The sequence below is a fragment of the Brassica rapa genome, chromosome A03 (genome assembly GCF_000309985.2).
Source record: "Brassica rapa cultivar Chiifu-401-42 chromosome A03, CAAS_Brap_v3.01, whole genome shotgun sequence".
Lineage (NCBI taxonomy): Eukaryota > Viridiplantae > Streptophyta > Magnoliopsida > Brassicales > Brassicaceae > Brassica > Brassica rapa.
Genome location: NC_024797.2, coordinates 36,958,498 through 36,973,990, shown reverse-complemented (window position 1 = coordinate 36,973,990; position 15,493 = coordinate 36,958,498). Strand labels below are relative to the sequence as shown.

General features: G+C 28.6%; 1 protein-coding gene across 1 annotated transcript; it reads right to left on the bottom strand.

The window, feature by feature from the left end:
• Window positions 1–1,024: 1,024 nt before the first annotated feature.
• On the bottom strand, window positions 1,025–13,388 carry LOC103838653 (NDR1/HIN1-like protein 26). Its single transcript, XM_033288502.1, has one exon. It carries the CDS (start codon window positions 3,717–3,719, stop codon window positions 3,048–3,050), a length of 672 nt encoding a protein of 223 aa, XP_033144393.1. The 5' UTR covers window positions 3,720–13,388; the 3' UTR covers window positions 1,025–3,047.
• Between the last annotated feature and the right edge of the window lie 2,105 nt (window positions 13,389–15,493).

Sequence of the window (15,493 nt, the reverse complement as noted above, 5' to 3'; positions counted from 1 at the left end):
TTACAGAAGTTCAAATTAGAGGTATTTGTCATATTTTCTAGACAAAAATTCGAATGATACAAATAATGCTTAGTATATCTTATGTTCAAATATAGATTTGGTTTTCAAGTATGTGGCCAATTTTTTTTTTACTTTAAATTAACAAATATTAAACTTATAAATTTATTTTCTATACATTAAAAGTATGATGAAAATAAGCTATGTATAAGTTATTCAAAATTTAAAGGATCATGGATTTGTTCATTGTTGGTAAAAATAAAATAAAAATATCGTAAAAGTTTAGTATATATGGAAAGCTGAAGAAATTAAATATAGGTCTATTTCCTATCACAAAGTCAATATAAACTTATATATTCTTTCATATTACTTATTTCAAGTTAGTCATTATCAGTTGAATATTTCAAACTTGTAAAAAAATGAAAGTTTCAATCTTGTAAAACACAGTAATTAATTATCCTTAATTTGTTTTTGACAACAATGATCCCTTTCTTATTATTTGGGAAGCACTATTAACAATACACCTATGTTCCATGTGTGATTAACAAAATTGTAATTGCTTAGGTGTCATCATAAGAATCTCTCTCACATCCAATAATTAATAGCCCTTCTTTACCTAGATTAATTACATGTAATGCCACTACTTATTAAAACTACTAAGTTAGTATACTATATGTTTCGTGCGGTAATAAATTCAACTTACGCTAAAGGAAATTAATTCTACCCGCAATAACCATTTTGTTTGTCTTTACCAAACATTAAACCATTTTGTTATACCTTAGTACAATATAAAAATATTCAATTATCTATTATATCATGTGAACATTTTATTATTGCGGTGCTTGACACAAAAATGAATTTCACTTATGCTAACGGTTATGGACTATTTACTATAACCAAGATCGGTTCAAAGAAAACATTATAAAATATTTATTATCAGATAGTATATATTATAGTATGTCAACATTGTCACATATCTTATTTTCTCAAAGGTATGAAAAGTGTCACAAATCTATTATACTATGTGAACATTGTCTTATTTGACCCTTGAAACAAAACATTTTCAGTGGTTTTGTTATATAGTAAATCAATGATTCGTAAATTTTGGTTAATAGAAACATAAACAAGTTTATAAATTGTTTCATATAGTTTGTTTCTTTGGTACAATGATAATTGGATAAATTATTTAATCTAAAGGTAAGATGGATTTCTTACTTTGCAAAGTTATATGATATTAACTATAAGGTAAAACCATAATATATTCCTTCATTTTTTTATATATGTATTATATATGGTTAACAGCATGCTTAATCTTATACATACTGGGTTGTCAAATATAAAAATGGATTTTTGAGAGAATATATATTAATTTCGTCCATACATTTCTCTATTAATGTGATTGAAGGTTTGTGAAGGAGTCAAACCTATTATTGTATGGAAATTAGAAAAAATGTATGTATTAACATGATCACAATCTTTTATTGTATAAATAGTTTACTAATAAAACTTGCCATTAATTGTACACTAAACATATATGTGGCATTAATTCTAAGACAAGAATAGACTAAATTATGTGATCACATGAATATTTTAGGCAAGTCAGAACCAATTCTACATTTGTTTAAAAATAGAATAAATGTGTGATTCTAAAGCTTTTCCTTAAATGTAGTTAAATACATTTCCTATATAATCTTGGGCAATGTAGGATCGATAAAACATCAGTACTTCTTTATAAACATCAATCTTTAGTCTCACTCTTTCCATTCCAAGCATAAACTGATGTTATAACAACTTCTTGAGACAATTTCGAACTATTATTGGTTTAAACTTGATGGTCTCAATTTAGTTTTTCATATATATATATATTAACATTTATATGACGGATTGTATTCAAAGGGATATACATATTAAATTATATGCAATCCCTTAACTTAAGAACTAAAAATTTTAATTTCAAAATTAACATTAATGGTGGCAGACATTTATTCTAATTTTTATATAAAAATCGAATCCGGTTAAGTTATATAATCAAATATAATTTACTTTATTATTTCCTATATTTTGTTTCCTTCCACTTATTACTTTCCAAAATTTTCACTTGGAATCAAATAATAAGGAATTTCTCGGGTGATTCTTGGATTGAATTGAGGCGGTCTAAACCCTAACAATTGTGACTATATATATATCACACTAAACTTCTAGCTACAGTATCAGATTGCATTTATCCCTTCTAATTTCAAACTTCTAAATCCTAACAATTGTCAACCCTAACAATTTTGACTATATATATATCAAGGACAATATTTTGTATAAAACGAAACATTTCAAGTGGTCCATCTGAAATAATAGCCCATATTGATCTACCCACTTAATTTGGCAACTATTATTTTTATCAGATTACATTTATCCTTCTACTATTTTTAGATATTACATTTATCCCTCTACTATTTTTAGGGATTCGGCGAAACAATATAAAATTGTGAAAAACTATAACATATGAGTCTACTAAGAATCTTAATACTCTTAATTATTATTTTTTCGTTTAATCTTGATAGCACAATAAATCGGAAAGTCCAAACTGTTTGTTTTCATTGATATGTATATAAAAAGTTACAGCATTGTGTCATATAACATGAATTATTTGTTACTATTATTTTTTATCTTTTTAAGACATTAATCAAAATTTTATTTTCTTTTAGTTCGTTCACTCTGCGCAAGGCGCGGATCATCACCTAGTCCTTATAATATTAATTATAAGTCAAACAACATGACTCACATAAACATAAGCGCGTAAATGGTGCAAATCATTAGGCACAAATATATAAACATTGACGTTGAATTATAGGATGGCTATAAGAATTTGTACAGGTCATCATGCCAATCAAAATGTGACACCTAAACTAAATACACATGAACCATCATTTTAGGATAATTTTTGGAATCATTTAGAAGAAATGTTTAGAATACAGCCGATATGTTGAACTAATCAAATTGGAATCATATTAATAAAAAGAAAAAAAAAGTTCAAATCATTATTGTGTCACATTTGGTTAAGTGAAATAAACCGGACATCTCTTGTCTTTGTTCCGGCTCAGCAACATGCCATCCCAGCCGACCTCAACATAACAGTTTGCGTGCATCCTATGCCTTTTACTGTGCCAAGTGTACACCTTAAACCGTATCACGGACACTACATCCAAACGAAACACCACCTTCCCTTGATTCCTGTCTCGTCCCATCTGCTTCCAACGGTCCTTATTCACCGTCATTGTGGGCCCACGTAAGACTCCTTCGATCAAACTCGTGTTCTTCGGGTCCTGGTACAATGGGTGAGTGAGTTTAGTCGACCCGACCCGTTTCTCTTTGTAGTAAACGGATCCTTCCATGGAATCATAGTAAACACTAACTTTTTGGTTTGGGTTATGAGCCGTTATCTTGAAGCTTATATGGGAGGTCTCGAAACCGTCAGTGTTGCCCAAACCGGGGAGAGAGAATTCGCTGATGTGGAAACGGGGTCGATGAGGACGTAGATTGATCCATAAGATGAAAAAAACAATGCCTAAACATAGCAAAACCGTTAAGAAAATAGCGCATATGAATTTGGACACTCTTGTTGTAAGGCTTTCTTTGACCCGATCAATGTAGCTCGTTGAGTGGTGACGGGATATAGGCCGGGCTGATGGATCGGATCTGACCGGTAGAGAGCCAATCTTGTTATGCATTTTTGTGGAATTAATAGGAAATAGTATGAATTGTGTTGTGGGTTGTGAGGCTTATGTAGTAAACTAAAAGTGAAAAAAACGTATGTGGTATAGCTAATACAAAGCAAAAGATACCTTGGAAAGTGTAATGGGTATTTCAGTCTGGGAAGAAAAGAATTGACAACAAAGTATCGAATTGTGTTTTGCTTTTCTTTATATGCATGTGCAAAGATTTCAAATTTGACCACCAAGTTCGAATTTTTAGATCTCGAGTTACCTGACTTTGGTATGATATGATACAATGTTTTCTGTAGTGTTTGATGTGGTCTTTAGTTCGAGTAGACATGGGTAAATACTATTTTATCTACATCGTTTTGATCCTCTCGTCGCTCGTAATTAGTAATGCAGATGGATTTTTTTTTTCTTTTGAGGTAATTTTTAAAATTGGTATAAACTGTAGTTAGGAAGATTCGAGGTTTCTTCTTGGAGCCTAGAGGTTTCTTTTTGTTATGTGATAAGAAGAATTGTTAAGCGAAAAAAAAAAAGAATTGTTAAGCAAATATAGTTACAAAAAAAAGATGCGTGCTGAAAAATAAAATAAAAGAAGTGTAAAAGAAACATTTTAGACAAGAAACAAAAAAAAATTGTTATGTCGTTAAAAAAAAAATTGTTAAAAAAAAAGACAAGAAACAAAAATAAAGAAAAATAAGAACCATAATGGAAAGTTCAAACTCCTTCCGTTTATTGTTGTTAAATACTCCTTCCCTTATGTTTCAAAATAATGTATATTCTAAAGTTTTCATATTTATTAAGAAAATACGTAAAATTTTGATAATAAATGCATTGTTTTCTTTGTTTAACTATTTCCTATGACTTTTAACCAATCAAAGTTCAGTAGATACATTTAATGTTTGAAATTTACAATTAGTCATTATTACATACATTTTTTTGACAACATCATTTAGAAACTACGAAGAACCTCCAACCGGTCCAGCAAGCCAAACCGGTAGGACTGAATCGACATAAAACATAGACGAAGGAGAACTCTTCGCACCACGTGCAAGCTTGTCCGCCAAAGTGTTTTGTGCTCTAGGAATATGTTTGATCTGGAAGTGAAGGAAGACAATCTTACTGGGGTTGAATCCTTCCATGTGTGTAGAGAAACCATGACATTTTTCAGATATCGACACCATCTTCAACAGTTGAGAACAATCCATCGCAAAAACTACATCAGAGAACTGGAGGATCTTCATGCACTCCACTGCCTAAATTAGTGCTTCACTCTCAGCATGCAAAGTTGACAAACTCCTACAAAGATTCATTGCCCCCATCATAACATATGTCGAGCCAATCTTTCTACAGAATCACCCTTGTCCCCGAAATATTTCTTCATCTTTCCAAGCCCCATCAATATAACAAACTCTAGTATCTTCCAAGGCTAGACAAACAGGTTGTTGTAAGCTCCCACTATGGGAATTCGCAGAAGTGCGGTTCATAGTTAACTGAGCCTCCATCCAAATCTTACTTTCCACATCAGCCAACCGCAATATCTCCTGTGGGTTTCCATCCTTTTTTGAGTATATCTTATCATTTCTGGCCTTCCAAATATACCATAATATCCACGGGAAATAGCTAAGATCCTCCTCTTTTGGCAGTCTCCAAAATAGATAATCCATACTGGTGAAAACGAGGAAGATGGAAAAATCGTCGGAGAGGAAGGAATTCTAGAGAGTGCCCCTTTTTGTAGTGCTGGTGGACACTCAAAAAATACATGGTTAGTGGACTCCTCTTCTGCCCCACACATACTACAACATGTATCACAATCGATCCCCCGAGTTTTAAGATTCTTTGAAACTGGTAGCGTACCAGATAGAATTTGCCACACAAAATGTCTCAACTTTGGAGGACACTTCAGTTTCCAAGAAAAAGCTAACAGAGGTTTTACATTTGGTCCAAAATAATTTATTCTTTGAATTCTATCTGGGTATAAATATTCAACTCTAAAACCTGATTTACCATACTCCGTAAAACTCCATCCCACTGTGTCTAGTTTTTTAGATCTACTTACTGCTAACCTCTAATGAGTTTCACATCGTCAGGATGTATATATGCATTAAGCAAATCCACATTCCATGAACAATCAACCGGGTTGATGAGATGTTCCACCTTTAAAGAAGGATTTAAAAATTGAGTATTTGTTTTTGGTATTGCTGACCTCGGGCGACGAGCGGGGATCCACGGAATTGTCCATACAGAGATAGATTATCCTATTCTCTCTCTTTTGATTAGCCCTTTTTTAACCAGAGATCTAGGTGAGCAGATACTTCTCCACCCATAACAGGATGAATATGATCTGTGTTCGTCCAAAGGATCGGTATTTCAAAAATATCATCCTTTAAAAACCTTTGAAAACAAACAATCTGGTTTGTCTAGTAATCGCCAGCATGGTTGTATTAAAATCTTGAAGATCTCTAAAACTGAGCCCCCCACCCCACCCCCCCCCCCCCCTTCCTTTTTATGAGTACACACTTTGTCCATGAAAGCCAACGAATTCCTTTTTTGTTTCCACTACCACCCCACCAGAAGTGAGAAAGAGTACTCATTATTACATACATTGAAAAGTTAAAATATGAATCTTTTAGAAACAATTTTTTTTTCTAAAACATTGATCATTCTGAAACAGAGGGAGTATGATTTTTTGGTTGATGTAATTATGTGTTTAGTCTTTTTTTGTGAAGAACATTATTTGTTGTTTTTTTTTTGTGTTATGTAGTAGTAGGTGATATGTTAATATATTATATATTTATTTTTTCAATAGTGTGTTGATGTGTGTATAATATTACTTGTTAGTGGTGAAGTGAGATTATGATGTAAAGCATATTGAATTTCAATAACTTTTCATTTAAACGTTGTTGATTCTAAGATAAACAGTTTCAGCGTCAAAATTGTATTTTATTTTAAAATTGTATTTTTTTTTCAAAATTTTCACATTATTCTTTTAAGATGGTTTTGCCCTCTTCCCATATTTTGACTTTGAGCCGTCACCATCTACGTATTTCGTTTACCTTTCCGGCGTGCGGTGCTTCTCACTATGACCATAAAAACTCACCTTCATGCTCTTGTTTTTTCTTGCCTTCTTCTCCTGTGAGATTATACGTTATTTGTTGTAAATCAGGTTTATGAGTTTCCAGTTGTGCGGTTGTTTGTCACAATGTTGTAGGCTGTTCCAGTTAATATTGATCCTCTTCTTCCTTAGATTTTGTCTAATGTTAGGAACTACATCTCCTTGGGTCAGGTCAGAGTTTAGTCCTCTTTGACATTGTCTTTCTCGATGTTGGCATGGAGTCGATAGTCTTTACTCGTATTCGTTTTCAAGATCTAGTTTTTGCTAGTCTGATTTATATGCTCTCTTTCATATCTCAAGGACGGCTCTACGGTTTGCTGATTTCGTTTTGTCTCCCTTTTTTTCTCATTGTTCTCTCATCTCGTTGCACCTTTTATTGCTGTCCGCGTCTCTGGTGGCTCTCCCTTTCACCGTGTTTGCCATTCTAGCTTTGGATAGTGTTTTCCTCTGTGTATGCTTAGTGGGCTTGGAAGGTTGTTTCTGGTCTCAAGCTTGTGCTCTGGTTTCTCAGTGGTTGGCTTCCATTCTCCCTCCCACATGTTGTTTCTCTTCTTTCCCTGTTTCCCTTGGTATAGGTGTGAAAAGTTAATATCTTGGAGCTTTGGTCCCTTCTATTCAGAACTTTGTGGTTTTTTGCTGGCATTGGGCGCTTCGTATGTGGCTTTAGGCATCTGTCTTCCTGCTTCGTGGTGACTTTGGTCTTCCATTGATTATTCTTCCTCTGACCGCTTTTGTAGCTTTTTGCGTTGATGCTTTATCGCGCTCCTTTTTGTTCGATGATCACGTTGTCTCAGATTTTATATTTTTACCTTTTTCTGATATCTGCTTGTTCTAGCAAAGACATTCTATGGAAATATGAGGTAAGTTAGTCTTCTTTGTTGATCTCTTTTCAGATTTAAGCCCTTATTGAGTTAGTGTTACTATGGTATTTGCTTGTTCTTTGTAATTGTGGAGGTTTTACGTTTAAATTAAGTATTGTACTCTAGTTTATTCTTCTTAGTTTGGTTATTTTATGGTTTCTAATATTAAAATACATATATAATTTTTAATTGTAATAATATAATATATAAAAATAATAAAATAGTAAACATTTATGTTACTTTTAGTTGAGAATAAACATTTAAACTTTATTTATCTTATTTTTCTTTATTCATTTTGAATTTTAGTGACCAATAAAATAAATTATCAAGCTTTATATACTGATGGTTAATGCAAGAGGATTATATAGTACACAATTATAAAGTTCATGGCTGTGCCAAATTGAAGTAATCTAAAAGAAGAACCTAAAATATAAATAGAAAAAATACATGGAGACACTTATCATCAAATCCTCTGCCACTTGTCATAAGAAGATAAAAGCTAACTTTATACATATAAAATAGTAAAAATTCTGTTATTTTACTTGTGAATTAATTAAATATTTAAATATATTTAGATTATTTTACTTACTTCTTTATTCATTTTTAATTTTAGTGACCAATAAAATAGATTATTAAGCTTCATACTGATGGTTAGTGCAATAAAGATTAGATAGTACACAATTATAAAGTACTATGCCAAATTGATGTAATCTAAAAGTAAAAAGACCTAAAATGTAAAAAGAAAGAATACATGGAGACAGTTGTCATCATGTTATAATTTTAATTAATTTAGTGTTTTTATTTTTCAAAATTATTTAGTTGTTTAATTTATTATAGTACTTAATGATTTTTATTTTCATTCATTAATTTTTTTTATTAAGCGGTTATATAGATTCAAATATCAAAATTTCATATTTTCAGTGTTTTGTTTAAGAAATAAAAGTTTGTGACATTTCTGAGTTTATTGGATGTCCCCCTCAAAATAATATATACAATGTTAAAATAAATACTCTCTTTGTTTTGTAGTATAAGTATTTATAGAAGTATGTTTTTGTTACAAAAAAAAAAATATAAGTACATTTAACATTTAATACAACTTTTATATCTATTAGTTATTGTATTACCAGTTAAATAATGTTATTAATAATTAATAAAATTTATATATTAAATCATACTATGAATTGAGAACACGCTTAACTGAAAACGTTATAATTTGATTGGCTCACTAATTCCCAATGGTGACTCATTATTAAGTCTCTTCAGAGTTGCTAACATTGCTTATGCGGGATTAGCTTCCCTAACCGTTTTTAATTACCGTTTTCTCAATCTTGGTTTTTCTTAATCTATTACTGGTTATCCTAATCAAAACTCGCTGGTTGTTATCTTCTAATTTTGGTTTGGTCCCCAACTACTCTAATCATATTCTTTAAATCTTATGGCTTAAGAACATACGATATGGTTTTTATACAAAACTACATAATATGTGATTCCAATTTCAAACTTACATGTTCTATGATTTATGGCTTTGGATTTATTTTTGTAGGCAGTATAAATTTATGATGTTTAGGGTTTGATGTTTGATAGTCCATATAGTTTGGTTGTAATATTTAGTGTATATGGTATGATGTTCCATGAGAAACGTATGAGATACGATATATGATGTCATTTAGATATTTAGAATTATTATATTTAGTTGATTGATAACCACATATAATTTGAAATTCTGTTTTGATATTGTTTCCAAAAATCACCCGAGTAAATCTTTTCAAAATGAGAATACGGCAAATAAGAAATGCTAGACATGAATATTCCTAATATATTTAAATTTTTCGTTAAATATAATGTTAAAATTTTTAATTAATTATTGTCAAGGAAGTTTCACATTCTAAATATTTCCTATATAATGAACCGATGTCCCTTCCTAACGTAGTACACTTTTCAGTTGCCCTCTATATATGCATTTATATAGTGATATTTTCTATATAATTAATCAAAATCCCTTGCTAACTACTCTCTGTATCTTTATGGTCTTCATTCCTGTACTAATTATTCATATATAATACAGATGAATCTTGACTACTCTGAATACCAAATAATTGAGAAGTCAATTGGTAATGAAGTGAGTACTCTTGACGTTTAATATATTTCCCTTAATAATCTTGATCTAATTGCCTCGAGTATCATTTATTCTATTGTTCATGCACTAATGACTTCTTACTAATGCAGATGACCTTAGACTATGCTGAATACCAAACAAGTGAGAAGGCAAACAATAATGAAGTGAGTACTCTGGCCTTCTAATGTATTTCCCTTAATATTGATCTATCAATATTCTAGGGATTATTTTATATGAATATGTTTAATATTGAATTTTTCGATCTACACTAAATAGTACATATAAACTAATTTGCTCGACTATTTTATAGTCTTTCATTCATGTACTAATCTTGCATATCTAATACATATGAATCTTGCTACTAACGATTCTTTACTAATGCAGATGAATGATAATTATACTGAATATCATATTCACCATTCCGTAATTGTCATATTTTAGAAATTTATATTCTCCTAATTTTTTATTTTCAAATTTGTATAAAATAATTTGTATAATAATGTGTTTGTTATCTAATGCAGAAGAATTAAAGATACTATGAGGATCAAAAAAACATTAAGCTAACTGATCATAAAACAAATATTTTTAAAACGAGTAAGACGGCAATGATTCATGATGTGAGCAGGAAAGTTTGTGGTCCATATGTTTTCAAAAATTATGGAAAAACATATCACGTCATATCTGAAAACTTACCCGAAGATTACGAAAGAATAAAATTCTTGCATTTTTACAAATAGTGTACTGTGAAATAGGATTTCATATGTGACAACTTATTATTTCCATGTATTGTTCTATTAATATTTTCCCAGCTCTGATTTAAATTTATCATAAAACGTTATTTGCCAAAGATGGTATGTATTCGGATAACCTTGACTAATAAATCGTTCGTACAAGACCATCAATTTGTAATCTATATATCTAAACTATTAAAACTGAAGTACAATTAGTATTTGATCATATGTTTTCCTCAATAATTACCACTGAATGCCACTCTCTCTATATATTAATCTCAGCCTGCATTATAATGTTTTTATTGAAGCCCATTAAAATGATTCACAAGTTTTTTGTGGGCCAATATAGTATCATATATAACAATTTAAATCATATATGTAATAATTAGACAATATACACATGGGCATATTACCCTTACATATTGAATCGGATAAACAATACATATAATATATAATATATGTATAAAATTTAATTTCACAAATATTATGATATTGATGCAATTCTATATGAATATTACTAATAAGATTTTCGTAAAACATACTCAACGAAGTTTAATAAAAACAGAGGCTGTTCGATTGGCATTTCACGTGATGATGTATTAGGTTTAATTAATCAACTGGTTCCGTATTTTGAACCATGCGGATTTTACCTACAAGGAAAGTTTGAAAATAAAACAAATAATATCTATGAAACCGAAAATCTTGCAAATATGTATACAATATTTACGTGCCAAAAAAGTTAGAAAAACCAAAATTGTTTAACAATATTATATTCTGTGATCATAGTCAACTTAATGACCTCCTTAAATTTAGGAAGCCACAACTTCCTACTGTTCATTAGTGGTTGAAAATAATATATTGTTTCTGATTGGTTGCTTTGAATAATGTATTTATTTACGTGATTGAGTATATATATACAAATCTTTGTTTACATTGCATCCAATAATATCTAACTGCCCCAAAATAATACTCTAACTGCTATATTCAAAATTCACATCTATATTATTAAAACTAAAGTACATTTGAGAATTATTTGAAAACATTAATAGCAGTATAAAAAAGAGTATAATGTTGTTTGAAAACATAGATAGCAGTATATTAAGAAAATAATAATAACTAGATCTCGATCCGCACAACCGTGCAGGTTTCTTATTTCTATACTAAAATATTTTAGTTTATATAACAACATTTACCAATAACTTAATGTAATTTAGTGTTATATATTATGTAATTCTATAATAGCTATGTTTACGTGGCTTGTATATTATTACTATAAATTTTATTTTTTTCTAACAAAAATTATTTTGGAAACTTTATTACGTAACAATATTACTTTACATACTTTATATTTAAAATTTAAAATTTATATGAAAGCAAATTAAATTGGATCTATATAGTAGATAATAATTGTTTTGAGATACTGTAAAGAGTTTCTTTTAAAGAAATACTGAAATACTATAATACATTGTACTTCAAAATAAGTTTGTCGTAAACATCATATTTGAAAAATACACTAAGTTGGATAAAATATCTTCGGTGTTTCAAAAAAAAAAAAAGATAAAATATCTTCTTTTAATTTGAAATAAAAATGAATCTTTCTAACAAAATCTTTGTAATTTATATTTTTGAAAATTAATCAGCTGAAATTGTTATTATCATTGAATATATAATTATAATACTCTGTATAATTTTAAATTTTCATATATAAATCAAAACTAAAATAAACTTTAATTTCTAATTATAGTTTATTATAAATAATTTAAAATTTATTACTTTTGAATATACAATTTAAAATAATTCTGAAAATGTTTTAAAAAGATTTTGTTAAGAAATTTCTTTAAAAAAATCATTTGTATTGAATTATAGAGATAAATACTATAATATTATAATTACTTCATGTAAAATTTAATAAAATTTTAAGGAATGGTCCAAATTAAAACCAGTATATGGTTGAATCCATAGAAATGTATTATAAATATTATAAATTTATCAGTACATTTTTGTTAACACAATATCTTAATAAATATTGATACATGTATAATGTATAACATAAATAATAATAATAACATGATTTTTGATTCGATATTATTATTTGCATGGTGTAATTCTAACATGATTTTATTTGCATAAAAATATTAATTATAATTATTATTACTAATTAGATCATATGCAGGTATTAACTCTAGAACAATTAAATGTTATTAAGTATATTATAAATGGTTATATGCAACTATAGTTATATATTGATGGAATAAATATATTTTCGAAATTATCCATATCTAATAACATTTTGATGAAATAAAAAGAGAATTAAATATCTTGTTAGGATATTGTTGTGAAAATACAAAAACTAAATAATGTAAGCAACTTTCTAGGAATGGTCCATTTAAAATATCACACATTAAAGAAGTCATGACTTCTATTTTAATAGTATAGATAGGTTTATGTTATTAAAAAAAATAGGATTTCCATTATATTATGAAAATTATCTATCTAGGCCACCTTTAAAATAAACAAAAATAGTCCAATCTAATTACTAAAAATATCTTTTGTCTAAAATAATCATAAAAAATTAAACTTTATATACATATTTCAAATAAAAATAATAATTTTAAAATTATTTATATCAAAATTTGATTCAAAATATACATATATTCAAAACAGATTTTGGGAAATACCCTAGGATAGCACTAAAAAAGTTTCTATCACAAATATAAACTCTAATAATCAAAATGACCAAAATGTTTATTAAAGAGGTAAATATACACTTATACCTAGGGTTAACTAATCCAAACCTTAGGGTTTAGAGTTAAGGGGTGGGGAGAGTTTGAGGTTTAAAATTTTATAAAATAAAACATAAATATTAAAAATTTGAAAATAAAATTTTGAAAAATAGTTTCAAAAAGTATTTTTAAATTATAAAAAGAAAATTTGAAAAAACAAATAAAAAATTTCGAAACAAAAATTCAAAAACAAATATATAAAAAAGTTCAAATTTGAAAACATATAATCTAAATTTTTTTTGTAATTATTTTTTTTTATATATATATCTAGGGTATTAGTGTCCTTTTACCTATTAAATGAAATATTTTGGTCATTTCCCTCCTTGTGATCTATTTTTGTGACAAAAATTTGAAAATGGTCTATTTATGAGAATTGCCCATGGATTTTTACTAAAATATTTTCCAATAACCATTATAAAAAAAATATTTTCAATATATATAAGAAAAATACAATACAAAGCCCAATTTCAAACATGAACTTAAATTATGGTTCTTATATTTCACATTAAATTTTAAAAATATAATATATGTGATTATTTATATGATGGTACGTATAAAATATTATTAATTATATGATAGTACGTATAAAATACAATTAGTTATGACACATATATGATTTATAAAAGTGACATGAAAAATAAATAGCATCATATTTTTGAAAAAATATATCCGTGCGGGCGCGCGGATCAAAGTCTATTTTCTTTTTATTATGTGTGTAAAATGTTTTCAACTCAAAGTATGAGTCTACATAAACAATGTGTTCCATTTAAGGGTTAGTTCAATGTAAGTTATACTATGATTTTTTTTTTTTTTTTTTGATTGAGTTAGCCATTTAAACAATGATACTATTTTCACATTCACAACCGATCACATATGATATTATCTCACAATATTTGCTTTTCTGATAATATTAAAATTGATAATATTTCTGTAACCGCTACTAAAAATTTGCTATTCTGATCTAACAAACAATATAATCCATATACTTTAATTTTAGCATTTAATATAGTTTTTGAAATAGTTTCTTATTTTTGAAAATGATGCCCACTGTAAAAGGGAATATTGACTTTTTATAGGAATTTATAATGTTTCCGAATAGTTTTCTCATAAGATTAATATTGTTTCTACAACTGCCACTAAAATTTGATTTTCTGCTGACCGATATTCTCTAACACATAATAAAGAATGAAAATCTTGTAATAAATATTGAATCCTGCAATATCTCGGATATACCCAAGTTTTGTCATATACGCTTTGTTAAACTATTTTGAACCTCTGTTAATTGTATCTTCTAATGAAATCTTTTACCTCTGATAGTTACCTTATGTATTAAATTGATTTCTCTTCATAAATTAAAGCACTCTTTAAATATCTATCGGTATACTATTCTTGCTCTATATTATTGAATTTGTTTGAAATGTTCCCGTTTATTTGTTTACTCTCTTGTGTTATTATAATATCCATATGATGATATTGTCTGTTTGAAATATTGCTCTTGTAGATGAATCTTAAAAAAAAACTCGATGGCTAATCAATTCAGGAGGCAATGGACTTTGAATTGTGTAATATTGCAGCTGCATCACTGCCTAAAAGTTTTGACGAAAATAATTTTTGGATTCGAAAACGAGAGATGCAACTATATTTATCCTATTTGAAGTTGGTTAGGTACCTTTGTGAGGAAAAACTAGTTAATCATGTTAGTAACACAGATGTCGTCATACTTGCAAGTGAAGAAGCGTGGATCCATGGTGATTATATGTGTAAAAGAATGACATTAGGCTGACTAACCGACCCCTTTTTTGCATTATATTTTTATGAAAAAGCTTCTGAGGCATTGTGTTTATCTTTGGAGAAGAATCACAAAAGCAGATGTGATGAGGAGTACACATTTTGCCACTACTAAATTCTTACACTTCCAAATAGTGGACTCTAAAACTATTGTTCAAAAAATTGAGAAATTTCACTCAATCTGTTGCGATTTGAGTTCAGAGGGTATTTCGCTTTGCAATACTTTTATAGTAAATTGTTTGATCGAGAATCTTCCTTCAAGTTGGGTGAACTTCAGGATTTATTTGAGGCGTATTTAAAGTAGGTTAACGTCTTTGGATGATATACTCAGCATGATAAAGTTTGAAGATAAAAACAAGAACCTCATAAAAATCAATCATGTTTCATTCCACA

Coding starts and splice junctions, on each gene's coding strand:
- LOC103838653 (XM_033288502.1), bottom strand. CDS start 3,719: ATGCATAACAAGATTGGCTCTCTACCGGTCAGATCCGATCCATCAGCC.